The sequence below is a fragment of the Sturnira hondurensis genome, unplaced genomic scaffold (genome assembly GCF_014824575.4).
Source record: "Sturnira hondurensis isolate 20B ecotype Veracruz unplaced genomic scaffold, ASM1482457v3 Scaffold0022910, whole genome shotgun sequence".
NCBI classification, from domain to species: domain Eukaryota; kingdom Metazoa; phylum Chordata; class Mammalia; order Chiroptera; family Phyllostomidae; genus Sturnira; species Sturnira hondurensis.
The window spans coordinates 9,612,773-9,639,887 of record NW_028095541.1 but is presented as its reverse complement, the minus strand read 5'-3'; the positions used below and the strand labels follow the sequence as shown (position 1 = coordinate 9,639,887).

At 39.7% G+C, this 27,115-nt stretch overlaps 1 protein-coding gene across 3 annotated transcripts in view; it reads left to right on the top strand.

The window, feature by feature from the left end:
- Nucleotides 1-3,508, top strand: part of B3GLCT (beta 3-glucosyltransferase) — a 133,263-nt gene extending 129,755 nt beyond the window's left edge. For all 3 annotated transcript variants that reach the window (XM_037037140.1, XM_037037141.1, XM_037037138.1), the window contains one exon: nt 3,019-3,508. In XM_037037140.1, the coding sequence (XP_036893035.1) occupies nt 3,019-3,186 (168 nt within the window). In that variant the 3' untranslated portion in view covers nt 3,187-3,508. The remainder of the gene's footprint in view (nt 1-3,018) is intronic.
- Nucleotides 3,509-27,115: the final 23,607 nt, after the last annotated feature.

Sequence of the window (27,115 nt, the reverse complement as noted above, 5' to 3'; positions counted from 1 at the left end):
GACTTCCTTGCTCCATTCTTCGTTTTGTTTCCTTTTTACCTTTCTGGGTGTGATTTGGTGGCCAACACCCTCAGGAGGACTGCAGAGAAATTCTGAGAGACTGGGAAACTTCTGAAGTTTCACTCTCCTGCACCTGAGGGGCTCGGTCTGCCACAGACAATTATTGTCCTTTCGTGGTCACCAAAAACTGTTACCAAACAGATGGAGGTGGGGTGAATGATATAAAGGACCCCCTTTTTCTCCTCCCACCACTAGGTTCTCCCCCCACTAGGTTCACTTTGCCTGCCACCAGAGGAAAGACATCTCTCAATGCCAGAGATTGGTGAAAAGGAAAGGACTTATTATTTATTTAAAAGCTATATAGACTAAAGTCCTTTAGAATACCCATAATTGCACACAGTCCTTCTCTCTCCCTCTGCCCAGTCTGGGTACTGCATCTCAGGAAAGAAGTAAAAGTCCATGATTCAGGCTCCTGGCAGCATCCACATAGCAGAAAGCAAGCAGTTCCAAAGCTGCGGGATCCCAAGATGCCAGATGGCTGCTGCTCCTGGGTTTAAATCCCAGCACCAGTCTTTCTCTGCAGCTCCATTTCTGACTCCTCCCACTGTTGGCCACAGCGGCCAGCACTCCAGGCAGGTGTGGCCCTGTGGTGTGGAGCCGGTCATCTCCAAGCTCTTCTGGACCTCATTACAGATCCCTGTTTGGGGCCCCTCCTGGCTGCGCCCTGTTGCACTAGTGCCTTCCTGGTGACCCTGCCTCCTTGGGATTTCCTTCAGGCATTTTGGGCACAGAGATGTGATTATTAGAGGCTGTATAGATTTTTGCGATGTTACAGATGCCTCTTTGGATTCAGTTTTCTAGTTTTATCTTATTCTTTTCTGTGGCCTCATTTTTTGACATAATTAGCACCTTCGAAAGCTTGCTTGGCCAGCTCTTCCCTTGCATACCTGGCTCCAGAAATACAGTTACCACTTCTGGAATTTACATGGGCAGAGGGGAAGATGGTGGAGTGGCTTCAGACTTCAGGTGTTTGTTGACCAGTACAATCATTTTCTTTTATTAAATTGGAGAAATAAATACAGCTGTGAAACTTTTGATTTTGCAATAAATAAATAAGTAAAGGGAAAGATGTTATGGAGTTACTTCTTTCCTGTTTGACATGTTCGTATCTTCAACATTTAACTTTTTAAAAAGACTTTATTTATTATTAGAGGGGAGGAAGAGGGAGAGAACCATGAATCAGTTGCCTGTCATACACATCCATCTGGGGGCTGAATCCACAAGCCAGGCATATGCTCTGACCAGGGACTGAACCAGGGACTGAACCAGGGACCTTTTGCTCTGTGGGATGACACAACCAACTGAGCCACACCAGTCAGGGCCAACCTTTCATTTTTTAATGTGAAAAACAAGCAATGATTTTTTTCCTCTTCTCTTTCTTTCTTTGGGGCCATTGTGTGTTTATCTGAGAACTGAATTGGTAGTACAGTCTCCTCAGGTTTCCTCCACACCGGCAAACTCTCTGAGGGCATTGCTAGTAAACATCACATAGTATATGAACCCCCTTAGCTGGTAATCAAAACATCCCCAGCTCAATTACTTTATTCCAATATGTTTTTATTCTGTGTCATGGTCTTTTCCTTTTAAATTTTCTTTTAAGTGTTCAACCCCATGAGTGCTTAGACTTTTTAAAGGGCAATACAATGGCCAGGGTGAAGGTTCTCCCCACACCTTATTTTGAAGTCTTTCTCACAAGTATCACTGTTGGAACCACACACTACCTCCCAGGGAGGCCAGGGGCTAGAGAACAGTCAGCGTGCCTGGTCTGTGTGCTGAGGACCAGTTCAGGTATCCTGCTAGGACACTGGACTAGTGACTGGACGCCAACCCTCACCCCTATTCTAACATTTGCTAGTCATGCCACCCCAGGGAAGTCACAACTTCTGTGAGCTCTGGTTTCCTCATCTATTAGTTAGGGATGAGTCCCGATAATCCGATCCCCTTGCAAGGTGGTTTCAAGGACTGGATGAAATAAAATTTTGATGAATGTATTCTTCGAACCATTCAGGAGTTTAAATATTCATCAAATATTTAAGCAGAATATAACACAATACTAGCCCAGAGAAGATTTGTTCTTAAAAACGTATCATTTCTAATTTAACTAAAGTCAAGACTCTTAGTATTGCTAACCCAGTGAGTGACTGTGTAACACAGTTAGGCTGTATAAATTTATGAGCAAGATGAGCATTGGGAGAAGGTGGATATTTTGTTTAGAGCAAACAAAATAGGATCTGGTGTCAGTTTCCTTCTGAACCCTGTAGGTTGCTTACTCAGTCTTGTTGATATAGGCTATGTATGATTCTGCTTAATTTCATTTCTTGAGTTTAGAGAATTTTGAAATGATAATGCAATAACTTCTTAGGCTCTTGTAAACCATTTTGGGCTACACAGGAATGTCCATTCACACTTCTGGAGCCAGAAGAGATATTCAGGTAGGAGGAGAGTGAGTCACTTAGCCCCACATTTGTACCCCTGAAAGACGCAGGCATTCCTGGCAAAATGTCAGAGGAATACAGGCAGAGGGAGCCCTGGGAAGGCCCTGTTCACCCCACACAGCCCAGTGTGGCTACAGTATCTTTAGATAGACCTGGGAAATAGAAGTAATTTTTTTGCCTTTTTGCAGAAGTCATAGTAAAAACTGAAATGACTTACCTCGGAAATCCTCCTATTCTGTATTTATTACCTGTGGTTGAGGAATCTCCCAGAGGCATGACTGTGGAACATAGAAGCAAAAAGTGATGCATTTGGGATATTAAAGTAACTGGAGGGGCAGAGGCTAAAAGCCTACAGTGAGAGGGAGCGTATTGTTTTAATGCAACAGATTTCCCTTCTTGCTTGAGATTCCAGTAACTGATAGCGAATATCGAAGGAACACAATTGTTACAACATTCACATGCTATTCTGGGGAAAGATTGTTCTCAGTGAACAAATGAGCATAATTCTCTTTTCTTCTTGCAGGCCCGGCCTGTGGATTATCCTGAGGACTACCTTTCTCACCAGGTTCCCATATCTTTCCACAAACACTGGAACATTGACCCAGTGAAGGTTTATGTCACATGGTTGGCACCCAGTGAGGAAGACAAATCCTGGCCAGAGACACAAGAAGGCTTTAAAGAAGAGTTATAAAGCCTGGGGACCTGGGGGGCATAGTCTGGGCAGGAAACAGAAGGCGAGACTGTGGCCTTGGTCCTTTGTACTGTCGTGATGCTACTTGCATGAGCAGTGTGGCTTTGGAAGCTTCCTGACTTTTTGTGGAAATCCTGTATATGGTATTTTTTGAGGGGGGAGGAAAGGGAGTCATAGGGGAAACTTTTTTTTTCTGGGAAGAATACTTTCTTTTGCATTTTGCATTATTGTACCACACAACGATTGCTGTGTGTTTTTCAAGCTGTGGCACAGCAGTTTTATTCCTGTCACTGGAAAATAAATGACACCAGAAGTCTTATTTCTGTTCCTTCTCTTCATTTTAATGGAGGCTTCAGTTGGGCGTGAGACCAGAGAGATGTGACTATCATTCTATAGAGAGAGAGACAGAGGGAGAGGGAGAGACAAGGAATGTTGACTGACATGGGTATTACAATGGTGTGAAACTTTTTACTGTATTGCTGATGATGAAAGTCACTTTCTGGTCAACTGGAAGGATTAATGCCATCCTAGGGATGATTCATAAAACAGCCTAAGAGTCTAGCTATGAAACCCTGTAGCCTATACACAGGGTTGTTATGTTTTATCTATTTTTCCATTTGTAACTCATAAAAAAAGAAGAAATCTTCTGTGGGAGCTTTTCACATCGTTAGTAATTCTGCTGTGTTCTGTTTCTCCCTGAAGCCCTCTTTTTTTTTTACCTCATGGTAATAGGAAAGTGTGCTGGATACTGCCAGAAAATTGTGTGCTCAGTATTTAAAACAAAATTATCCTGTTTTATTCAAATCAGCGAGCCCTATGTAAGTCTCAGGAAGTGTATTAAATTAATTTGTACCTGATGTTTTGGTCTTACTTTTCTTTGCATATTACTTAATGACCCTCTCTCAACTGAGAATAGATCCCCCAAGTAGGGTACTGTGAAACCCCAGCAGGGGTGTCCAGCCTTTTGGCATCTTTGGGCCACACTAGAAAAAGAGTTGTCTTGGGCCACTCATTAAATACACAGACACTAATGAAAACTGATGAGCAAAATGAAGGTTTTAAGTAAATTTGTGATTTTATGTTGGGCTGCAGGTTGGACACCCCTTCTAGTAGGGCCTATTGGAAGGAGGCACAGTGATTTGACAGTTTTCCTGGTTCCTTAAAGAATGAAATTTGAACATAATATTTTGAACCAGCTTTAATTTTTAAACCATATCTTTATTATATAGTAATTTAACACATTCATTATTTATAAAAAAGTACTCTGTCATTTAATGTTTTAATTATATAATTCAGTTTTCTAAAGGTATGTGCGTAACATTTGATTTTGATGTGGGTTAAACTAATTTTGATATAGCAAAATACTTTCTTTTCTTTATTTAATTAAAAATTGTTATTCATTAAATTTGCTTGTAGTGCTTTATAGCCAAGCACAGGTTTTACAGCCATACCACCAAAAGTCCCCTTGTGTGTGCTTTGTAATTATATTTTTCTTGTAACTTAGATTTTACTTCTTTCCTAAATGATGTGACTGTACTTACCATTTTTCCAATCAGCAAATACCAGTATTGGTATGTTTTCAGTGTCATCTGAGTGTAACCAAAACGTAGCTTCGGCCACCTGCCAGAGCAAAAGTTGAATTCATGAGACAGGTGCTGGTACAAAAGGAAAGAGATTTCATTTAGGTCTCCAGACTTTGGAGAATCGGGAACTCCTGTCTCAAAGACCTTTTTCCCTCCCTGCTTAAGCCCCCAGTTCTTAGAGGCATAGGGAGGGCCAGGCCTTTTTTTGTATCCAATTATCTGTCTAGCTTTCGGCATGCTTGAGTCGTGTCCATTCAGCTTTCTAACTTTTTGCCCTGCTGGGTCCCTGTCCATTTATCTCATGAGCTCTTGGTGTGTTCAGTGTAAGTGCCTCCCCCTGTGCCATTTGGCCAATGGGGGAGACTCCCTGGAGCCCTGACAGACTGTGTACAGTTACATGAATGCATTGCATTTCTTTTTTTTCTGAGCAGATTTTGTGTTCTGTCCAAGGAATGGATCAGAAGAGATGACCTGCTGGGTAGAGGCACCCTATTGATTTATAAATCCTGTCTAGCTGTTGCTGATTACTTTAGCATCGTTGTCCTTGCTGCCATCATCTGTACCTTTACATGTTCGTTATAATACTGGAGGGCCTGGCTGCCTAGCCTTGTGGAGAACACCCTCTGGCCTTCTATGCCTGCCTACCAATCGTCACACTCAGAAGACAGCATATTCATTTGATAGGATCGAACAAGCCCCTGTACATGAATTCGCATGTTGTGCTTCCTCTGTTACAATCAGTGCCTTCTCCTGACACCAGAGAACCTCCTCAGGGTACTCTCAGGTGTTTTGTGAATTTTGTTTGCTTTTTGGAAGTATCTAAGTCTAACCACAAAGAAAAGGTCTTTGCCTGAAGTTCTGAGTTCTTAAATGTATTCATTAGTCCAGCCTAGAATAGGAGCATGGAGAGTGTGGTGGAGAGGGATTAGAGAATTTAGAAAAAAGCTGGCCAGTCAGTAAACATGGTTTTCAGAGATAAAAATTAGACATTGAAGATGTGTTAACACATATTATTACATGTGAATTGGAGATGCTGTTTGGGAATTGATCGCCATGAAGTTCATACCTTAAGAACTGAGTTTTGAATCTGAATGTTCCAGGAAAGATACTGTCCTATTCCTATCTCCTTTGCTTTTTTAATGGATATTTACTTTCAGATATCTATTTTTATTCTAGGGAGTTACAACAAGGAGTTACATGTGAGATCATTGGAATGCTATTTTTGCTTTTTAAGCTATTTCTTCTGATTGGGCCAAAGCCAGTTGTCTGATGATGCAGGATTTTTTTGCACCTTGCAGCTAACTTAGAAGCCAGACACTAATATAGCCTTCATAAACTAAGAATATGAAACAAGAGCACACTAGCACACAAATGATGTTTTACATTGGTGTGTAAATGTCAGTACTTCCTGAATTCCCTGATTTATTGACCATCTTTAGTGCTTCTACATACAGACCCTTATAATTGTTTATTTTTCCTCACAACTGATAATAGACATTGGTAAGAATTTACTGTTGTCTTCCATTCATAATCAGAGATGTAATTTCTATAAATTAAAATGAATAGAATTATTCAGCCACTGTTTAATATAAACACCCACTATGTACTGTTCACCACTTACTCCTGGAATACAGTTGTCCCTCACTATATCACAATTCACTTATTGTGGCTTCACTTTATCATGGGTTTTTAAAAATATATATCTAATCCTGTATCTCGGAGTTTTCACTAGATCACGGGATTTTGCAGTATATAGGTATTTATATAATATTTATGATTTTAATTATTTTTGCCTAAAAATGTAAAACAGTATCAAAAACATAAAAAATGTAATTCAAACATATTAAATTGAAATAAAGTACAGTATGTATTTAATCAGTGGATGAATACCAGAGGGTACACAATGGAAATGCAGTACGCCACTATCTCTTGTGCAAGTTTGCCAACATGTGATTGTACACAGCACACTATTGGCTGATGGAATGGAAGGTGACCAACCACAGCACTGTGCTCTGTATCCTGGGTGCTGATTGGCTGAGTGACAGTACCATCAGTCTGTTTGCTCTCCCTCACTGTGCCCATATGTTTAGCATCTCTCCTTGTTCACTTCACATCGACATCTGATCACTGAGCATAGTATTGCTCTGTGTTGTTGTGTTTTTGTGAAATTTTTGTAAAAGTTTGAATTCATTTCAAGCCCTATGATGCCACTCATACATTCTGCACCTTCTAAGGCTTCTGGCAGGGAACCGAAGCACCAGAGGAATATGCTTATCATCAAAGAAAAGGTGGAACGTCTCAACATGTGAAAGGAAGGCAAAAGCTACACGGCCGTAGGCTGCCATTACGGGATCAACGAATCTACTGTTTGCTACATAAAGATGAGAAGAAATTAGGTCTATGGCAACAGTGACTTTTAAGAAGACTACAAAGAGGGTGGTCACTTTCTGTAATAAGACCATTGTGAGGATGGAGTCTGCAGTGGCCCTGTGGATAAATGACTGCAGGAAGAATAATATCTCACTGGATACCAACACCATCCGAATGAAGGCCAAGAAACTTTATGATAGTTTTACAGAAAGTATGGATGTTTGCGACGGTGACGAGGGTGAAGACGAGGACAATGCAATGGAGAAGTAGGACTGTTGAGTGCTTCTCCCACCAGACCAACCCCATTCAGTGCCAACAAGGGCTGGTTTGACAAATTTCACTGACGCTTTGGACCCAAGAGTGTTTCTCTTCATGGAGAAACTCCATCTGTGGATAAAAAGCAGCACCAGCAACTCCCCATAACTATGTTCATCACTTGGACAAAGAGATCAGTTACACCTACACCTTTAGTGGAAATTGAAGTTACAGCCCAGGACGAAGATACTGCACTACCTGATGAAGCACCTGATGAAGTGGTGCCTTCAGAAGAGCTGTAATGCTCTTCTTGGCTGTGCAAAACATTCATCTCACCATCATCACCTTCATTGCCATTAGTACTGCAAAGCTACATAATTCATGATCTTCATAGTTCAAGGGTACTTTACTAGTGAGTATCCATATAGAATTTTATATATTGTTAAAATTACCTAGGTTTAAGAGTGTAGAAAGTGTTTAAGAGCATATGAAGTGTTTATAAGAGTGTGGGAAAGGTTAATAAGAGAGTGGGGAAGGTTTATAGGAGTGTGGGAAGGGTTTATAAAGCCTAAAATATAGATAATAAATATACCACTGCTACTTCATAGATTTTCACCTATTGTGGGGGTCTCTAGAACGTAACTCCCGAGATAGGTGAGGGATCACTGTCACACAGTAGGGGCTATTGTTTTATGTTTCCCAATCATTTTACAAATCCCACCTGCAAAATATGTTTTTCTCCTATCTAGGAAGTGAAATCTTCTGGCATTTAGTCTTGTAGCAGAAGTTTTCACTTCAAACGCACTCAGATTCCTGAAGGAAGTAGGGGTAGGTGAAAGGAGAAAGGACATAAAACAAACCCATCAACAAATTAATGGACAAGATGATTCCTAATAGTGATGAGTGCTAAGTCCTGTGATGGACTGGGGTCTGGGTTGGGGTCTGCTTTCATGGATTGGTTAGAGATGGCCTCTGAGAAATGATGATGGAGTGAAGACCTAAGTGAATAAAAAGAGTCGGAAATACAAAGGTTTATATTCCAGGTGATCTAGGCAGAGGCAACAGCAAAAGTGGGTGCTCTAAGGTGGGAACAAGTTAGGCATGTCTGAGGAAAGTAAGCAAGCAAGCCTGTGTCATCACTGTTACTGTTAGACATCCAGGTGATGTTAAATAAACAGTTGGCATGGAAGTCTGTAGCTCAGTGGAGAAGTCAGGGCTAGAAATAGAATTTTGCAACTCATCAGTATTTTGAAGCATTTGAAAACTGTAAGACTGGATGAGACCATGTAGGGAGCTAACAAAGCAGCCAGCCTGAATAGGACAGTCAGTGGGGTAGGAGAGACACCAGGAGAGGGATGGGTAAGGGAAGCCAAGGAAAGAGTGCATGTTGAGAAGCAAATGTCACCTGGTGCCAAGAGCTCCATTAGGACAGAAAAGTGGCCGTGTAATGCACCTGCATGAAAGTGACCTTGACAAGACTGCTTCCAGTGAGTGGGGCTAAATGGGGGCAGAATAGGCATTGAAATTGCAGAGAGCAATTCTAAACCTTCCTTTGGGGGGGTCTGTAGTTGATTATTTTTATGAGTTATTTGTTAGACAAGGGAAGGTAGCTTGAGGGCTTCAGGGAGTTTGTATGTTAAGGTGAAAGGCTTAGGAAGTGTGATTGAAATGGTTAAGTAGAAATGGAAGTGATGAATGATGGCTTTGGTGGGCCTGGTGAACCAAGACAGAATCCAGAGCTCAATGGGCAAACGTGCTCTGATAGCCTCCCCTGCCAAATGCGGGGTGAGTGTAGGCACAAAAAGATTCGGATTTGTTAACATGAAATGGGTGCATGCATTGTATCATGTCTATTAAGTGGAAGACAAATTTATCTTCTGAGGGTTTGGCTTTTTACAATGTTTATGCATAGATAAGTGCAACAATAACTATATATATATATATTCATGCTAGCTATATTTGGCACTATTCACAGTGTTTTCTACACTTGCTTATTAAATCTGCACAGCAACTCTTTGAAGTGAGTACTGTTTTCCACAATTTACATTGGGTTAACTGAGGTACAGAGAGAATAAGGAACCAGCCCAAGGTCACACAGCTGGTAAGTGGCAGGGCTGGATTTTGGAACCCAGACACTTTGGCTCCAGAGTTTGATCCCTGCGCCCTTTCTCCTCAGCCAAGAAGAGCGTGTAGTTCACTCATTCATTCATTTGACTAATATGGTTTGAGCACATACATTGTGCCAGGCATTGTGCTAATAGTGGGTATTCAGTGGTGCTACCTAGGTCATTCCACATCAGGAAACACATGCATTTTTTTAAGTGATTCTTTAGGCAGAGAACCGAAGCAGGAGAACTGCCTTTTGTTACCTGGGCTTTTTGCACACCAGTCTACAGGATATTTTCAGACCGCTCTAAATCTAGAATATCTTTTTCCTCCTTTCCCTTCCTATTACATTCTTCTCCCAAATTTCCACTGATTTCACAGCTGGAATGGGGCGTTGTCTAATCCTTCATGTTGCAGTGCAGTGAGCTCAGGACTGAGAAGCCCTAGCACTGGTTCACTGTGCAACCCCAGACAACTCACTGTGTATCTCAGGCCTTTAAGTTTGTAATGAAATAGACAAGCTTGAACTTTATTATATGGTTCTACTGTCTTAGTGTAGAACCTGCATTACTAACTATTTCCTGGAGATGTGATTTCCACCTTTGTACCCTATTATGAAAAGTCCTTAATTTCAAGACTTCAAGGTTCTCTAATTGCAATGAATTACCTGCTCAATCAATCTGGAAAAATTTGCCATAATGACTTTGATCAATTTCCTTAATCTCATAAATTTCCCTACTCAAAAAGTTATTGATATGTTTTATTCATGGGTTCAGAAACATAGGAGAACTCTATAGTAAGGTAGTTTTAAGATAATGTTTTTTTTATAGATGCAAAAGGTAACTTTTGCTCATTCGATATATAGTGATTAAGTATTCCATTATGTGCTAGATTCTGGAGATGCAATGGTAAGCCAAAGCAGACAATTTTCTGCTCTTGTAGAATTTATAACCTGGGCCATGGGCAGTAATGGAAAACTGCTATGCTTACTCCTCCCAAAATACATAATTATAAACTTCAATAAGTGCTAAGAGAAAGCTGGGCTTTGATTTGAGATACAAAAATAAAAAGCAGTTAACTAGGTAAATGGGTCAGAAGGAAAGGATTTTACAAAGCAACAGCAGATGCAAATGCCCTGTGGTGGAGGGCTTTATGGTTTCTCTGAGAAACTGAAAAAAGCCAGTTTGGCTGGGATGCTCTAGGATCACATGGTTCATATCCCTTTGTGACTTGCTTCCTTCAGTTAATAGGTCACGGACATCTTATACACCGTTAGATATTCTGTAACAAAATCCCCACATGGTATTCACTGTATGTCTACCCCAGAATTAATCCAAAGAATTCTCTATCACTGGTTATTTTGGTTATTTGCACTTTCACACTTATTTCTACAGTCTCACCAGTATGCCATTTTCACACTTCTAATTAAGTTTTTAAGAGTTTACATTGAAGTAAGAGAAGTAGGATGACTTATCTAAGATTAGACATTAAGGCGATTTTGTGTTGGGTTGCTTATGTTGGTTATATCAGATAAGGGGGTTGAGGAACTTTTACTTTTTTTCTTATTAAAGGTGTTATTTTGACGAGAGGAAAGAGAAAATGATAACCATCTCTAATGCAACTTCTAACTCTCTTTTTCTGTTTCTCCCTTTCTTTCTCTCCTCCCTCCTTCCCTTCTCCCTTCATTCTCCTCCCTCTTTCTTCCTCCCTTCTGAGCCCATTTGATCAAAGTCTTGAAGTTATTAATAACATTTTGTACTATATACTTATGTGAACAAGAAACTTAGGCAATAGGGTTATAGAAGTCAGAATACAGATAGAGTCAGAACAGAATCAGACCTGAGGTTTTATTTTTCTACCATTAAACTTAACACCAGCAATTTAGTTTTAGGAAGAAAAAATACATCACACTAAATTAATATAATTAGTTTTATTGGCTTGGGAATGCTGTTTGTATGTACTTTGTAAGTTAATTTTGCTTTTATAGTTGTATAAGAGAGATGACATAAGAAATTGTTATGGACTGAATTGTTGCCTCTCCAAATAATTCCTGTAGTGACTGCATTTGGAGGTACAGTCTTCAAGATGGCAATTAAAGTTAAATGAGGTCATTGGGGTGGGACCCACTGAGATCCTTGTAAGAAGAGGAAGAGACTCTAAAGATCTCTTTCACTCTCTACATACACATGAAGAAAAGGTCGTGCGGGGTCATAGGGAGAAAGTGGTTGTTTACAAAGCCAAGAAGAAAGGCCCTGGAATGAAACCAACCTTGGTGACACCTTGACCGTGAACTTCTAGCCTCCAGTTCTGTGAGGAAATACATTTCTGTTGTGCAAACCACTCAGCCTGTGGTATTTTGTTACAGCTGCTCCAGCAGACTTAAGAAATATACAATCAGGCCTACACTTGTAAACATTTAAGTAACATTACAATGAAAATATTGAATAATTTAAGCTCATGGCCAGATTACATGAGCCATGTTACCTGAAGGGCAACTCATATGATTCAAACTTAACGATGCCTTCACTTGTCAAATTTGAATCATATAAGAGAATGCTAGAGCCATAATACCTGGATTTTGGTCCTGGCTTTTTGCATCTTAACATGATGCTGGCCAAGTGACTCAACCTCTCTCCATCTCAATGTTTTCTTCCATAAAATGGGTTTAATAACAGTTCTACCTTTTTGGGTTGTTGTGAGGAGTAATAAGCTCCTAATTTTCCTAATCTCATAAATTTCCCTAGTCAAAAAGTTATTGATAGAGCCACATATGTAATTTACAATCCTCGTGTGCTACCAGTAAATAATTTATTATTGAAAAAAAATAAACAGAAATACAGGGTATATAGAACATCCTAAAGTTCCCAAGCAAAGAAAATCGAATGAAATTGCCAATAAGAAATCCTAAAACAGAGTGAGAGAATGAGATATCCTGGGTGATACAGCTTGGGCTGCTGGTCTAACAAAGGTATAAATTAAATGCTTATAAAATAGCATATTCCTTTGGCATAGAAGAGATGTACTGGGCATTGCTTAACTGATGACTTTTCCAGGGATCGAAAGGGTTAAAAATTTAGATTTTCCTTTCACATTAGCTAACAATCATAAAACACTTTGAACATGCTCAACACTTTTGGGGACTTTTTATCTCTAATGTATATACCCAAAGTTTCAACTTCCAATTGGCAAGAATATGCAACAGAAGGAGAAACTTTTCACCTGGGCAGGGGTTTCCATGTGGTATCTGAATTAGTTTCCTATTGTTGCTCTAACCAATGGCCTCAACTTTGTGTCTTCTCACAACATAAATTTATTGTCTTATAGCTCTGGAGATCCGACTCTGAAATAGATCTCACTAGGCCAACAATCCAGGTGTTGGCAGGGCTGCCTTCCTTCTGCAGTCTCAAGGGGAAAACTGGCAATCTTCCCTGTAGACCAGGAACCAGCTTTCTTGCAGCTTCTGGAGGCCACCTGCATTCCTTCTTCATATCATCTTCAAACCTTCCCCTACCTTTGACCCTCCTATCTCCCACTCATTAGAACCCTTGGGATTACATTTGACCAGCCTGAATAACCCAGGTTAATTTTCCAATCTCAAAATCTTTAACTTAGTCACATCTGCACACCTTTAACCATTTAAAGTAACATAGTCACGGCCTCTGAGGATTAGTATGGGAACATCTCTGGGGGCCATTTTTCTTCCCACCACACCACCCTGGGCTCTGTGTTACCTGGCTAGAGCTTTTACCTGGGTGTGCTTCTGTTAAGTGTTACCTAAGGTTACATGTACAATTATGCTAAATGTGTGACCAGTGCTTTCTCTGCGAAATCAATTCCACATGCATTTATGTGCAACTTAAAAATGTAACTGGCCTTGTCTTAAAACTCTGCTTTATAACAGTTGTATACTTTCCTCCCTGTCATCACATGGGTTTAGAACATACAGATGACAGGCCTGCTGACGTTTCTGTAACAGCTCATAACATGCCTGTTCCCACACAACTATCACCTCTTGGTCTTCTCACAACTCATCACAGAAGGCGGATCAGCTCAGAGAAATTGTGTGTAACAGTTTGTTGTCAGAATTGCTTCGTGATGGGTTTGGAAGCCAGCCTTTTGCATCATGCTAGTGCTTCTTTCTATTTCAAATGATAAAATCTATGGATAGACATTTAAGATGCTCAGCATTTGCTAATTTAAAAGTTTTCCATAGAGGCCCTTGTCAACAAAAATTTGCTGCCACCAACCTAATGTCAACAGAATTCCCCAATTTGGGGTGCATAAAGAGGAGAAACTTTATTCACATAAACAATTTGTCAACCTGAGATACACAGCCTCCAGTAGAAACTGCAAGTGCGCCCACTCAGCAAAAATAAGGCTGCTCTTTAAAAAATTCCTGCCCAGGTCCCTAATTGGTCCATTTTTATGTAAATGAAAAATCCAAATTTGAACTGTGAGATCCTTGCAAATACCACTGTCCTGATTGGTCAGAGTAACGTGTGCTGATTGGTTGTTATAGAACCACTCTAATTAGTATACATTCAAATGAGGATATAGCTGCACAGTTCTGACTGGACAATTTTGGTCTCAGCCCACTGGTTGAAAAACAAATACTAGGATGTCCTTACTAGGTAGCTGAAAGGTGCAGGAAACTGGCAGCTCAGTCTGTGTCTTTTGCCTGAAAAGCAGTGTGTGTGAGAGGTCTCTGTCAGCAATGACTGGTAGACTCTGGTTGGGAATTTGGGCCCAGTGAACCACAGAAAGTCCTTCTTGGCAGATACATTGGTTCTCAGGGTTACTGTAACAGGGTGCAGGCAAGGGGGGTGGGTGGCAAATAGGGTTTTGTAATGGGGTCCAGAACTCAAGGTGTCCAGGATATATTAGAAAAGTATACATAATGTCCTCATGTCCCCTCCACAAGGCTAAGCTGGGGGATGGGACACATGGAGCAGGGCCATTGGGAGCTGTGTTGCTAGCAACAGCTTTGCAGCTAACCTCTGGCAGTCATTTAACATATCTATAACCTTTAACTGGTTTCATAGATATGTTAAATAGCTGTGGCTGTGCTTTGAGCTAGGGGATTGGAAATGACTTCTACTTAAGATGTACCTGGAGGGTGAGAATAGTGGGGGAAATATAGAATCTAAAGAACTTGAGACACGTGGTTATAAACTAAGGGGGGGGGGGAATGGTGGGGGAGGGAGTGTGTGGGTGGAGGGGAATGAAGGGGGGGAATAGAACAACTGTAATGGTATAATCAATAAAATATATTTTTTTAAAAAAGATGTACCTGGGGGACACCTCCCCCTGGTCACAATGCCTGCATAAGAGCTTGGAGATGATTGGCTCCATGCCATGGGGCCATACTTGCCCAGACTCATGATGGCAGCCCAGTAAAGCTGAAAGAATACAGAAGTGCTGGCAAGTGTAACTGATTGTAGGAGGAGTCAGAAATGGGGATGCAGAGGAAAATTGGCACAGAAGATTGGCCTGGGCATGGCAGCCATGCAAGGGGAGAACCATGCATCTTTGGCAAGAGTGAGGACCACATGGCTTAGGAAGGAGAGACTTTGCCTGGAAGAAAAGGGGTGAAAGGACTCTTGCTGATGGGCCATGAGAAGGTGCCACATAACTTTGGATTAACTGGAGACTATGGCAGCAACACCGCTGATGGTGCCGGGAGTCCAAATCATGGACTTCTACTTCTTTTCCTGAGATATGGTACCCCAGACTGGGCAAAGGGAGAAGGAAGGACTGTGTGTGTCTGTGGTATCTTAAAGGACTTTAGTCTGTATAACTTTTAAATAAATATTTTATTTCCTTTTCAAAAATCTCTGGCATTGAGAGATGTCTTTTCTCTGGTGGTGGGCATAGCGAACCTAGTGGGGTGTCCTTTCGGTAATAGTACTGTACACCCCCCTTGGGTCTGTTCTGTAACATTATTACTCTTTGGGAACAAAAAGTATGGGAAAATAATCTTGTGGATTGTTGGGAACAAGAAAAATAGTCCCAGCCCCAAGGAACCTGCGTCCCTAGCAAACATCCTGTAAGTTGATTGCCATCTGTTTAGTTTCAAAATGTTCCTTTCAGTTGAGTCAGACCCCACCCTGTTCCCCCGCAAGGGCTCTGTAAGCCAATAGCTAACCGCCACATCTGCTTCTGTGCAACGCTTGCTTGCTTGCCTCTATATAAGGACTTAGCTGTAAGCACTGGGCGCAACTCTCTTTTGCAGCCCTTGCGGGCACCATGTCTCTGGACGCTTTGAGAGTTTGCCCCTGCTCAGGTTAAACTTGGCCAATAAAGTAACATCTTTGAAACCCTGAAAGTCTCCAACATTTGTTCTCGCATTTGGTGGGTGCAACATGGATGAAGTCATAGAGTCATTTGAATAAAGTTCCAACAAACCGTTTTTGAAGCCTTTGCAAAAATTGAGTTCATTTGTTTTCAAGTATTCTAAGAGATTAATCCAACTTCATTTCCCCTAGAGAGTGAAAAATAGTTAATGATTTAACTAGGAATGTCCTGCAAAGCACACATTTGTACAGCTCTGCTTTTCTGTTATGTGTCTCATGCCCTCACTTATAAGGTTGATCAATGCATCCCTGGGAGGAAAACCTGGGGGTTCTGAAGAGGAAGATGATGTGACTGTTTTAAAATTACCCCATGTTAAATTTTTTGCTTGTACTTTGAGGAAGCAGAAAACCAAATCCATCGTTAAAGAAACTGACAAACGTATGGGGGCAGTGTGGTATCCATCATCAGATCAACCAGGTCTGCAGAGATGGAAGAAGCTCTGCTTTGTAACAGGGACAGTTAGGGGGGGAAGGAGAAATTGACAAACACTATCACAAACTCAGAACCTTTCCCTAGAATAACCTCTTCTATATCATTGAGGAGCTGGAATCTCACTGTGACTGTGCAGAAAGAAAGAAAGAGTGGATCGGGTTGCTAGTTGTGAGAGAACATGAAACAATCACTCCTGAAGGAGAAACTCCCACACCGAGTGGTGAAATACTGAGAGCAGGTCTGAGGCCTGGCACATCTAAGTACTACTGACTGCTGGAAATAAAAAATTGTTGTCATTTTAGTGGGATCATGTTAAAAATTTCCACTTCTACCCTAGGCCAATGTAGGAGACAAGCAATTTCCTTACAGTCCCTGGGCTAAGGTGGAGGATTCCTACTTCACACTCACACTGAGGGACAGCCCTTTGTGGCCCAAGATTTGTTTGGAGACACCTCAGGTGAGCTTTTCCAGTCTAGGCCCTGGGACTTGGCCCCAGAATCATGACAGCTTCAAGTTTATCTCCTGTGGCCAATACCTTCAGCATCAAAGAGCCTCCACCTACTTTTTGTAGGACCATCTTAATTTAATTTCTGCTGTGTGCATTCTATACCTATTCCCAGTTTAGCTCTTTGTTTAAGGATATTAAATTATATTTTACCCGTTCTTTTTCTGTTGCTTTCAGCAATAGGGCCCACCACACCTCTGGGGAGGAGGCCTGATATTCTTAAATATTTAAAAGACCTTAAATAATAAACATAAATACATTTACATAATGATTCTAAAATGTAAGACAAAAGTATCCTCATTATGACTTGAATTTACTCTGTACTTTTATAATTATTGGCATACTTTTTTGGTGTGACAGTGTCATTTGCAGAACCAAGGGGAAAAGATTTGTCATCACAGGCTAGTGAACTTAGTGGGTTGGGGTGTCAGGACTGAGAGCTGATGACTTAACCTGTCACAGCTTCCAGACTGAGACACAAGAATAATGTGAGCCATGTGAGCACTCTGAGTATCTAGTCAGTCACGCTCACTTGTCAACAGTGAACCTGCATAGATACCCGTGTCACTGCCTGCGTAGATTTTGCCCCTGTGCATCATGCTTTTGTGCAATTCAATGTCATTCAGTTTTAGTATAACCTCTTCTAAGTTTTTTTTATCTCCTTATTCAGGTAGATAAAATTCTGCAGCCTTTACATAAATGTCAGTTATTCTTTTCACAGGTAGTTACAAGAAACTGAGTTCTGTATATCCTAGGGCATATTAACTATTTTCATGTTTTATCTAATTAATTTTTCCAAGCCAGATGGAAATAAAATATTCATAATACTTGTATCTGACTCCTACAGATCAGTAATAAGAAGACAATTCAGTTTATAAGTGGGCAAAAGACTTGAACAGACATTGCCCAGATAATACATATGAATAGCCAATAAACACAAAAAGATGCTCAACATAATTAGTAATTAGTGTTAAATTCTCAACTCAGGGACTGAATGCTGTGAGATTTATTCTCTTTACAAGCTCACATGTTAGTCTATTACAGTTTCATGGAAACTGGTAGAAAAACACGAGGCATCTGGGTCAGAAACAATAAATCATTTATTACTCTTGGCCACAGTAGTAGCCAGATTTACATTTTGTCTCTGCTTCCTGTGTCTCAGCCCTCACAGGACCGTGTGATGAAGGTCAGGTATTCCCTGCAGGTAGAGTGGGAGGCATTCCAAAAGAAGAACCCAGAGATAATGAAACTTCTGTTGGTCTTGTGTAGACCAACCTGTACAGGCTTATTGACAAACCTTGTCTTGTTACCCTGATCATAAGCAAATCTGTTCTGGGGAAAGGAGAGAGAGGTCTCTAGCTTTACTATACTGTAACAGTAATGTAATATATGTAAGAAATGTAAATGAAAGTACTCCAGAAGAAGTCACTGACTTAATATCTCCAGGGCCCTTATAACAAAATGTACTGCAAAGATAGTTCAAAAAAGTTGGCTGCTAAAGCCTAGATGTTTGGAAATGTAAGATCTGAGGAGGATTATCTAAAAAATCAGTTTGGTTCACTCATTAAATAGGTTAGGGTAGTTTAGTTTTAGGAAGAAAAAATACATCACACTAGGGTAGCACACCCAAATGTGCCTATTTTTGGTGGTAGAAAGAGCTGCATGCAATAATCTTTCCACCTTACAAGGAATATCTTAACATACCTCTATACCATGGATACCTAGTAACTTCACTGAGAGGGAAGCCCCTGAAATTTTGTGAAGTTTATTTTCCACCCTCTGATATCAGTATATCTAGGATAGTAGCTACTTCCTGATCACCAAGCCAATCAGCACAATGTCATCTATGTGATGAGTTGGCATGATACCCTATACAAGGGAAAGGGAAAGTTCCTGCCCTACCACATTATGACAGAGAGATGGAGAGTCGATGTGGCCCCAGTGTAGAACAGTGAAGGTAGTCCTTCCTAACAGGTATGAATAGAGCTTTTGCCAAATCAACGGTTGCATACTAGATGTCTGGGGGTGTGTCTTAACTTGCTCAAGCAATTAGATTACATCTGGAATAGCAATTGTAATTGGAGTCACCACCTGGGAAATCATTTTGTCATTCTTTAAGATCTGTCTGTCTTCTGCACAAATAGGCACATTGAATGGGGATGTGGTGGGAGTCACAAGCCAACATCTCTCTGATTCCTCCAGAAATGAATTATTGTCTTAGTTTCCCCTTTTCACAGGTAAAGACAGTTTTAGTGACTTCCACTTGCCCTTTTCTACCATAATAGCCCTCACTTCATTGGTCAGGTAACCAATGTGTAGGTTTTCCCAGTTACTGAATAGATCTCTTCCATTTATGCATCTGGAACTAGGTGGGCATGGGGACCCACTGGGCCCACCGAAAGACTCATCCGAACTAAATGTCTATCGATAACCTCACCTCCATAAGAAATCATTCTGAATGGTGGACCACAGTAGCATTTTTGGTGTCCAGGAACTGGTGTCTGGATAAAGTGTAATTATCTCCCCTACCCCAATACATAGTCACCGTAAGGTGTTGGAAACCACCCTAACTGGTTTCAGAATCTGTAACCCCCAATGGCTAAGGCTGAGTTACAGACCTTGGGACCATAAGCCACTAAGGACACAAACTTATCCTTCTGGCAGGGACACAGCCTCTGCTTCCTTTACTTCACCTTTTGTAGATGAGTGATGGTCGGTATTAAATCACCATGGTATTTAGATTCATCTGGATAAATCAAAAGTAATTTAGCAGTTTCATTTTAAATGTTTTATAATATTATAAATATTATAATTATAATATACTATAATTATATGTTTTATGGCTATTTGAACTGTTAATGCACAGCTAACAAAATGTTAAAAACAACTATCCAAAAATAGAAGTTAAATATCATACAAATAGATGAGCCAAAATTTTAGTTGGAAATTTGAGAAGGAACAGCCTAAGACAAAGCCATTTCTGAAAAGATGTGAGAGAGTGGGAGTCAGTGAAAGAAGGGATGCAGAAACAAAATTGCTAAATTAGAAAGAAAACTGGTTAATGTATTCAAGGGCAACAAAATCATAACTATTAATGTTATCTGATCTAGCAGACAGAGAAGAAAAGTTAACACATCTTATAGTTTTTCTGCAAGTTAACCTCTAACGTTGTAGAACTATAAAATGACTGGGTCCCACTGAAGTACAAAACTAAGTCTAACTAACTTTCCCTGAAGAGTCAGATTATTTTCAAACTGGCTGGTTAGAAAATGCCTAGGAAGACGTGAAAATTTCACATGATTATCTTTTCTTATTTATAAATTTCTGATAATTCTCCCCAGTAAAACTTATGATGAAACATTTTGAATGTCAACCTAAAAAGATAAGAAGAGAAAAATAATTCATCAAAATTCTTTTAGTGGTTACATAAACGATACACTATGTTTAAATTTTAAGGGTGAAATTCATGTTTAGATATGTTTTAAAGAATTTGTAGGTGATTTTGCCCTATTTTTACACGTATTTTCTTAAGAACAAGAGCACAAATCATAGCAGTACAGGGGTCAAACTCAGAAAATTTAACATAGAATTCTAGTAGCTAATCCATAATTCATATTCAAATTTTGTCAATTGTCCCATTGAAGTTTTTATAGTGGTTTTTCTCTCTGTGGGGTCTAAAGTGTGAGGAGGTATGAAACATGCTGAAAGAACTGTGTGACCTTTCTAGTAGCTAATTTATGTAAGTAGAAGATGGTGTAGTGAACATAGGGGTGCATGCATAGGAGTGCATTGCAACATTACTTATGGTGGCCAAAACATGGAGACAATCAAATAGACAATCTATTTGATTGTTCTTTGATAGATGATTGAATAAAGAAGATGTGGTTCATATGCACGGTGGAATACTACTCAGCCACAAGATGAAACACTGCCATTTGCAACAACATGGACATATCTTGAATATACCATGCTAAGCAAAATAAGTCAGACAGAAAAAGTCAAGGATTATATGATTTCATTCATATGTGGAATATAAAATGGAAAGCAACAAATGAACAAGCAAGAAAAACAAACAAAAACTCAGACACACACAATAGTATAGTGGTTACCAGAGGGATGAGGGTGGAGGGTAGTAAAAGGTAAAGGGGGTCAAATACATGGTGATGGAAGATTTGACTTTGGATGGTGGGCACACAATACAATATACAGATGATGTATCATAGAAATGTACACTTGAAACCTATATAATTTTATCAATTGATGTCATCCCAATAAATTTACAAGAGAAAAGAAAGTGAGAAAATATATGTGGGATTTGGTCTGAGGGGTGTGGGATCAATGTGGAAGTGATATCAATTTGGATAAGGCTGAAATTATTAAGATGGGCTCACTAACCAAAATTCTGGACTTAGTGTTTCAGCCTGAGGGATTAGGAAGGGGCCCGTTTGGTTGACTGACTGAAATATGGACCACAGGTGGCCGAATGTCAGGATTCCCTTGTTATGCTATAGAAAAAAGCAGTCAGAGATTTAGGAATACTAGAATGTTAAAGCAGATTTATTGTGCAAATATGACCCCTCCACCTTGGGAGGGCCCAGAACACACATTTTTTACCATCACTATGAGAAAAAGATTAGGGAGGAAAGCCCTAGCATCCCTGAGTTGCTCTGTGGTTGTTCTTCTCTGTAGACTGGAAATTACAGTGGGAACATTTCCCATTGAATTGGGATTCTTAAAAGTAGTGTAGGTTATGGGACCCAGGGTGGCAGTAGCCAGGAAGTGGCCCTTCAATGCCAAAGATAATGTAGGCATGGTTATGCTATGGGGCAGTGGGACCAAAGCAGTAGTTACAATAGTCCAACTGGCCAATATCTATGGAATTGGCTAGTTGATATCAGTGCCTCTAGAAAAGAAATACATGCACAGCCTCTGTGCATTTAAATTCTTATCTGACTTGTGTAAGTGACAGTGTTCTAGGTCTGGTATGTAGAAGTCTGATTTGAATCATCAAAATATTACAGCCCTGCAATTCCCAGTCTTCAAGCTCAGATCCTTGGATGAAGGGAGTGGCAGATGGCACACTTTGAGGAAGCAACCCACTAAACTGCCAAATATTAACACCATTAGTCTTTCTCTCAGCCTTCCCCAAAGGGCCTTATTGTGAGGGGAATTTATCCAGCAAAGCTCCCCTGGGCCACACAGATGGGAATAAGTCCACCAAGATGTGATCTGCTTGGGGAGGAAAGGTGGCCAGTCACTCAAAGGATTGAGCCTGTTCCTCAATGGGCTTTTATTGGTTTAATTTACATAGGAATACAGAGTGTACACATAAAGTTCATCATTCATTGTCAGGCCATAATGACCAAATAATGGATAATATTCAAAGAACTATGAGGGCTTTTTCTGAGTCAGGGTCAGATAGCCAAAGGGCCATAAAACTTTGGGGAAAAAACTCATTTTATGCTTGGACCCTTATCATTTAAATTGAGGGTATTCTTAACAAAGAAGGTTCACCAGATTTTATGCATTCTTTCTTAGGCCTGGTTGCCCCGAGAAACCACCCATTCCAGCACAGGGCCACACCCACCTCTGGCATTGTTTCAGGCTTAAAATCAGGTGGGGGATTTGGGCAGCCAAAAGATTAGGACACTTTGTACAGATAGGATGAGGGGTGAAGGTCCATCAGCCCTTTTCTACAGTCCCCTAAGTCCTTCCCTGATGGACCCTTCAAGACCATGCTTGTCTTAGGTTGTCCTAAGGAATGATCTCTTTGTTAATAATGAGAAGCTTAAATCATTGCTTTTCCTCCTTATACTCATGCCCAGATTTCTCAAAAGCCATTTATTAATAATCCACCAGAGTTCTTCACAACAAAGTGTGTGTATGTATATTTGTTTAAAAATCTCCTCTGACTCTAAGGCTTTAAATGTTAAAAAATTCTGGGTTGACTTATCATTATAATTATTATGAAGACACAATTGATTAAAACAATATTTAGATTTTTAATAAGCATTAAATATAAGAAAGCACTTTATTGGAAATGCAACTCTTAATGAGATTTGTGGAGCTTTATAAAAAATTATATATTCATGTGTGAGTATTATTTATTGCTAGTTTAGTTTTTATTGATATAAGCCCTTAATGGGTAGATGAAATTAAAAAATATTATAATAGTTGCATTTATTCTTTGAAATTCTCTGAGTTGTATGCCAAACATTACACAGTAACTTATTCATTCAAAATGATGTTTATTGATCCACCAGCTAATAACAGCATTACATAATCTTTCAATTTTATTGAAAGCAAAGGATTGAAGCCACCTGATTTATTTAAGAATTTTTACTTAATCATTTCCCATTGCTGAATCCTAGATTTTGAAAGGATTTTTTGTTTTGTGCCCAGATATCTACCTAGAACTACATCATAGTGAGCTTAGGGATGGGAGCCATAAGTCTTTTTCTTATGAGTGAGAAGGGAGATTGTGAAAGGGAGATGGGAAGGGAGAACCTATACCTGCAGCACAAAGCTCAGAGAATGGATGCAAGTACAGATCTGGAAACTGATTCTGTTAAGCGTCCATAACCACTCACATAGTTGGAAGGCTGTCACCCTAGACAATTTAGCTTATAATTTTGTAATGTTAGATAGTAGATTTCCTTAACTACCAATGCCAACCTCTCAATGGATTTAAATGACTGCCCAGTATGGGTGAACCAAACCCCCCATATCAGCTAGCTCTATAATGAGCCCAGATATATCTGCCTCTATGATTCCAATGAGAAATTCACAAAATGAAGAAAACAGAACCTGGACATTTACATAAGCATTTGACAGAAATGTTTTTGAGTTGAAGCACTTTAAAAAAGATGAAAACTCATCAGATGCTTATAGTAATATTTTGTTCTGACATATTAGTGCAAAAAGTTGCAATGACTCATTCACTTGAAATTAATATAGGTGAAATATAGCATGTCCCCAATGATATGAAGAAAGGCAGTCAATCAAGAAAGGTAACAGAACATATCAATGTTGAAATAGTTCAATCAGAAATATCATCATTTGCTGGATAATCCATTAAACAACTCAAAGGGAGAAAAATATGTTTCCCCTTTCTCCCCTTTTTCTCTCAATAAGTTTTCAAGGAGTTTATACTTAAATTTCAGTAAGTTGTAAGTTTGTAATCCCCTCTTTAAAAATATGAAAGAAATGGCCTTTACATTCTTTTGGCACAACCCATTTCCAAATCATTTTATTCTATAATTTCACTGGGAAGTCAAGGCTAACCCCCCCCCCCCAAAAAATATATAAAGCCTCCTAAACTCACACTAAGGCATGNTGGCACAACCCATTTCCAAATCATTTTATTCTATAATTTCACTGGGAAGTCAAGGCTAACCCCCCCCCCCAAAAAATATATAAAGCCTCCTAAACTCACACTAAGGCATGCTATCTTCACTTGTAGATTAATTCTTGGTAATGAGCCAATATATATATTCCAATATTTCAGATTATAAGATTTATCTGTGCACTGATTTTGTGAAAGTGATTTTAATGCAGGAAGATTAAGAGTTTTTTTCACATGGAATGTGGTTCATTGTCAGTTATATATAGCAGCCTCCATCTGTGAGAGAGTTTTCTCTTAATATGACTTCCTGATCATGATATCAGTGCATCTGAGAGGGAAATGAGGCGATGGTTGCCTGGTGTCTCTGTGATGGGACCTGGGGAGCAGTGACAATGCAGGGGGCCTACTGATGGCTCCAGGTGCCCTGTGGCAGAGTTGAAACCAGAGCCTTAGTCTTGGCTGGGGGTCCATCACAAAACACTCCACTCATTTGTACCTCTGACCTAGGGAGAGAAGTGAGGGTTTAATTTTTGCCTCCCAACTGGAAAAATCTCTAGGCAGCCATTTTCTGCTCAACTTCAGTCTTTTTAATTGAAAACGAACAATTTCCTGAAGAAAGACAGGGCAAAGAATGTCCAGCTCCCCTCAGTAGAGTGTCCTACACTTTGGGCTCTTAGCCCTTTGTATTAATTATTGATTGTTGTGCAACAATTTATTATAAATTTGGAGACTTATAAAAACCCACATGTTTTATTTCACAGGTTCTTAGGGTCAGGAATCCAGACATAGCCTAGATGGGCCCTCTGCTTCTAGCTCTCATGATGCTGTAATCAAGGTGTCAACTAGGACCTCGTCTTAAGTTTAGGTCCTGGAAAGATTCACTTTTAAGCTCACTCAGTGGTTGTGGTAGGATTCAGTAGCTGTGGGCTGTTCCCTTCAGGGCCTCATTTCCCAGCCAGTTTTGACCATCTGTCTCAGTGTCTCCCCATGAGTGCCACTCCAATGAGGTGGTTTGAGCCATGAAAATATACAAGCTGAGAAGGCAATGGAGAGAAATTACTAGCAAGATGGAAGTTACAGTCTGATACTATGGAATCATGGAAGTGACAGCCCATCACTTTTGTGACATATTGGTTAGCATCAAGTCACAAGTCACATATACTCAAGGGGCCTGGATACCATGAGACAAGGATCACTGGGGACTATCTGAATGTCTAACTACCCCATCCTTTGTGTCCTGCCTGCCTTGGCTAATTTTTGATGACCAGATTCAAAAGGTTTTTTTCCCCTTCTAAATTTTATTCTGCTTTTAGAGTTTTTCTTTGTGGAAAGTTTTGTCTAATACAGGCTACCCCATTAGTGCTGCAAGCAGAAAAACAGTACACATGTACTTTATATTTATTGTGAAAAAATACACATAAAATTTACCATTTTTACCACGTTAAAGAGTGATTCAGAGGCATTTAATATATTTACAGAGTTGTGCAACCATTATCACTACCTAATTATAGAATGTTTTCATTTCTCACATAGACACTCTACACTCATAATCAGTTACTCCCATTCCTTCTACTCCAGACCATGGAAACCACAAATCTGCTTTCTATCTCTATGAATTTGCCTATTCTGAATGATTTTTAAAAACTGGGTCATATGTATGTGGCCCTCTGTGTATGGTTTCTTTCACTCAGCAGAACTGAAAACAAGGCTTATCTGTGTTGCAGCATGGTTCAGTGCTTTTTGCTTGTTTATGGCTGAGTAATATGCAATTGTGCAGATATAGTGTACTTTTAATTTATGTTAATATATTCCACCATAGTTTTCATTATGCTTCTTACCCTGTTTTGACCCAGTTCCTTTTTTAAAAAAAGTTATTTCCTTGAGATGTAACATTTTCTAATACTAAGTGTATAATTGGAGAGCTTTGACAAATTTATGCATTTGTGAAACTACCACCACAATTATGATGTCAAACATTTCCCTCTTTCAAAATGTCCCTCATGTTCTCTTGTAGTCAATCCCATCTGCCCACAGTGAGCTCAAGGGAGCCACTAATCTTTTTGTCATGATTATTTTGGTTTTCCTAGAATTTCATAGAAATTAAATTGTTAAGTAAAACAATGAGTGAATGAGGTTTTCATGGGAATATAGAATTTGGAGGGGAAAATTATCAAAGAAATAATTTACTAAAATTTCCTGGAGATGTAAATAGACTTCAATTTTCCAGTTAAAAGTTTCTATTCTATATCTAACACAATAAATAAAAAATAAAGTGAAGCATAGACACCTTCCACATTTAGACAATAAAATGTGACACAACAGAACCAAGAATAAAGGTATGATCTAGTAGGTCAATTAGGAAAACACAGGACTCATATGGAAGGAGAATAGGTTGAGTGTCAAGCTGTACTGTTGAAATCAAACAGATTGATATCTTTAATGTGCCTACAGTAAGACATCTAGAGCTTGGAATGCTGTCTATGCAAGCCAACCTATCAAAGAGGTGAAAAGAGTCAGTAGTTATACTATTAAGGATACCAAGGTGCATAAACTATTTCTCATACACTAAAAATTACTTCTTAGGAAGCTACTGATGTTTCAGCCAAATGGAACAGTGAACAAAGAGAAGAATCCAGAAAACAATGGCTCCTACTCAGATGAACAGTAGGTGTCCAGAGTGACAGAATGCAGCAAGAAGATGGACAAGTCCAGAAGAGCTCCTGGAGAAAAACAGAATCCATAGACTAGATAGCACCACTGAGACACTGGAGGAATGAAAGAATATAATAAAGGAAGGAAATGCTAGAAAGGCAATTAGGTATTTCAGAGCATAAGAACTGTAAGGGGAAGGAGAATGATCATAACATACTACCTCTGAGTGGCCGATATCTACATCAGCACAATAGGGTAAGTGTGCTATTGATATTGAAAACTTTAAGAGTATACCTATAGACAAAGAGCAGAAACATACTTCTTACC